We start from the raw sequence: 3,264 nt of genomic DNA on the forward strand, positions 1-3,264 counted from the left end.
TTGCAGGGACGTGTAGCTTTCCTTAACATAGAGAGCTACCCCCCTGCCCCTTTTCTCTACACGATCCCTCCTGTACAGGGTATACCCATCTATCCCCGTGGTCCAGTCATGGGTGGATTCCCACCAGGTCTCCGTTATCCCTATGACATCGTAATTGTTTGCACTGAGCATGAGGATGAGCTCCTCCTGCTTATTCCCCAAGCTCCTGGCATTAGTGTACAGGCAGAATACTCTGCCTGTACACTATCCCAATGGAATATTCCATCTCTTTCTAGATGGAATATAGCAAATTTCTGTGTAGAAATTCAGAAAGGCACCCATTATGAGCATGTATATACAAAGCCTTACACATCAAGAAAATCAAACTTATATTACTTGGGCAACCTTAATTCTGGCACACTGTAGCATATCTGGATTACAAATTCAGATGTGAAAAGATGCATCTATGACTTATGCACTATTTTATAAAAGACGACTTATCATATGGAACATACACTAGTTGGTTCCCTTCAGACTGATATTTTACCTCTCAAAGTGGCCTTCATCAAGTCCATTTTATTCATTTGGAAAATTGCATGATCTTAAATTAAAGTTCAATTAAAAAATGTTTTCAAACTTCTTTTTCACAAAATTCACCTTTTATTTATTTTCTTTATACAGTATTGTGTGCACTGTCATCTTCTTTATCACACCAACAAAATGGGAATGTCCCACAACAGGGCTGCAGCCAAGGTTTCCATATAATGTTGTACAAAGAGAGCTGTTGTGGGACTGGAGTCAGTGTCCTGCGATGCCCTTCCACTGCTCTTTCTATTCTGCTTATTATTGTGTCAAATAGGGGCTCGGTGCCAGGTGAGAGAGGATTGTTCTCTGAAGGGTCTTGTGAGAGGTCAAACAGCAGAGGAGGGTCATGAAGGGTTACGCCTTCTCCAAAACATGGGCAAATTCCAATTCTATAACAAGCTCCAGCACCTTCTGGACTGAATTTTGGGGTCACATAATGAGCCTTCCATATTGCACCACCTGGCAGAAAAGAAACAAAATACAAAGTGATACAGATGAATACTGAATGATAGAAAATTAGTTTTTTCAGGAGTTTGTCTAGAAGACATTGTACTTCAGCTGGTTAAAATGAACATGAACAATCAAAATGTAATGTACCATTCAGACATGATTTTAACCAATTATGACATTTTCTAACATTGGTATCTCTTTCTTTTTAATGCAAAAATGGGAAAAAAGTATCCTGCAGCTCCCTAGAATACTTTCCTTTTAATTAACAGAGCAGATTGACATTGCTGTTTAGCTGTCATAAGACAGTAACTGCATTGGATATGGGATTTAGCTTACATAGAACTAAAGCAATAGCACCACACTCGGAGCAACTGTGAAAGGATGAAATAGGAGACTTGCCTGTAAACTGGCCAGCAACCTGATCCTCTGGGGGCACATTGTATAATATGATTTCAGGCCATCCAAAAATTGTTACTACCCTCTGATTACCAGTGTTTTACCTGGATGGTACAATGCTATACTTTCTAGTAGGGCTGTGCGAAGCTTTGGTTACTGATTCAGTTTGGTGGAGATTTGGCCCAATTCAGCGGCTGAATCTCTGAATCCAAATCAAATCAGGAGACCCTTTAATCTCTCTGAATCAAATTGGAACCCTCCGAATTGATTCAGAGAGATTCAGAAAGATTTGATGATACAGATATAGACACAGCTTTAAATGTTTTTTCTACTTACCTCAAGGTACCAGGTGGCTCATTTATGCTGAGATGCTGAGGTGGATGAAGCATCCCACAGGAGTGCAGAGAGTCCCCAGCGCACTTGGCAGCCGACTGGGAAATAGACCAGAAGCACTTCCAGTCCACTTCCAGGTCCACCGGGGAGTGCACAGGGCCCTCTCCATGTCCCCCCGGCTCAGCAACTGGTGCCTCCTAGGTCTGGGGGGTCACCCAAGGTCCACCCGTGGCCAATCACTGAGCTGGAGGGGATGCGGGAGGGCTCCCTAGCACACTTGGTGGCGGATACAAAAGTTGACTGGAAGTACTTCCGGTCCACTTCCGGGTCCACGGCTGAGCACATGGGGTGGGGGGGAGGGGCGTGCCCTTGTGGGACACTCTGTTCGTTCCACCATCACAGCATTCATGAACCACTTCTGGTACATTGAGGTACGTAGAAAAAAACATTTAAAGCTGTGTCTATGGCTGAATCGCTGATTCTTTGAATTAGCATTGAATTGGGACATTGATCTGAATCAACTAACCGAATCACTGTCCCCGATTCAGGCCAAATCTCAATCGAATATGGCCCATTTCGCACACCCCTACTTTCTAGCCCATGGAGCTTGTTACAAAGTCTCAATGTATTTAATGTTAAATAAGAGTAACTGAGCTGGACAAATACATTTCTAAAGATAGAACCAATGGATGTTGGAAGACCCTTCATACTCACTGTCTTTCTGGTGCCACCGCACTGCATGTAAATGCACACCACAGTAGTGAAACATGAACTCATGCTCTGAGTGCTGAACTCTTCCCTGCAGTAATGGCATGAGGTCCTGTCCATCAATTATCCTTACGCAATATAAAAAATAGGTATCACCAGACAGGTTGAGTTGTATGACAATAGCTCTCTATTCAGACATCTTATTGTAACTGAAAACACTTAAATCACCTTTACTCTGACACGTGAACAATTTGTGAGTGTCGTATGAAATGTGAATTTGAAAAACAGACTGGAAATCTTATGAAAAAATGCATGTCAGAGTATTTTTCAAACCGGATACCATGTTGCATTTGGAACTTAAAAGGAATTAATATGTTTTAGAGCAGGGGTGGCCAGAGTTACTCACCCCAGGAGCCACATCCGACCCTCCACCGAAGTTCAAGAGCTGGAGAGAGGGGAAGGAGTGGGGGGCGGGGGTGCTGAGCGACCTGGAGTGGAGGTGACCACCCCCCACCCCCCCTGCACTGCCAAGCCACTCCAGCTTTCCCCATGAGGAACACACCCCAGAGTAAGTGCCATGGCTGCAGCCCCCACATCAGCAGCTGGGCACCTGAGCAGTGGGAGGTGCTGGGCTGTGCTGTCCCCTGAAGCCACCTCAGGGAGAAGTGGGCAGGGCTTGGCCACTTTCTGGAAAGCCTCAAGTGCCATGCCAGTGAGCTGCATGCTGCTCGTGAGCTTCAGTTTGACCACAGTAGTTTTATGGTGTCAGTACCTGTCCTGTGGCACCGTCCCGCCCGCCAGATGAGCCACTGT

At 44.9% G+C, this 3,264-nt stretch overlaps 1 protein-coding gene across 2 annotated transcripts in view; it reads right to left on the reverse strand.

Annotated features, from left to right (window-relative positions):
* Nucleotides 1-628: 628 nt before the first annotated feature.
* LOC102368622 (arylsulfatase D-like) overlaps nucleotides 629-3,264 on the reverse strand; it is a 25,380-nt gene continuing 22,744 nt past the window's right edge. For both annotated transcript variants that reach the window (XM_006027321.3, XM_014521630.2), the window contains exons 9-11: nucleotides 3,224-3,264; nucleotides 2,458-2,579; nucleotides 629-1,023 (exon numbers count right to left, since the gene is read on the reverse strand). The exon at nucleotides 3,224-3,264 is cut by the window's right edge and continues 143 nt beyond it. In XM_006027321.3, coding sequence (XP_006027383.1) covers nucleotides 653-1,023; nucleotides 2,458-2,579; nucleotides 3,224-3,264 — 534 coding nt within the window. In that variant the 3' untranslated portion in view covers nucleotides 629-652. The remainder of the gene's footprint in view (nucleotides 1,024-2,457; nucleotides 2,580-3,223) is intronic.

Source organism: Alligator sinensis, unplaced genomic scaffold, assembly GCF_000455745.1.
Source record: "Alligator sinensis unplaced genomic scaffold, ASM45574v1 scaffold395_1, whole genome shotgun sequence".
NCBI classification, from domain to species: Eukaryota; Metazoa; Chordata; order Crocodylia; family Alligatoridae; genus Alligator; species Alligator sinensis.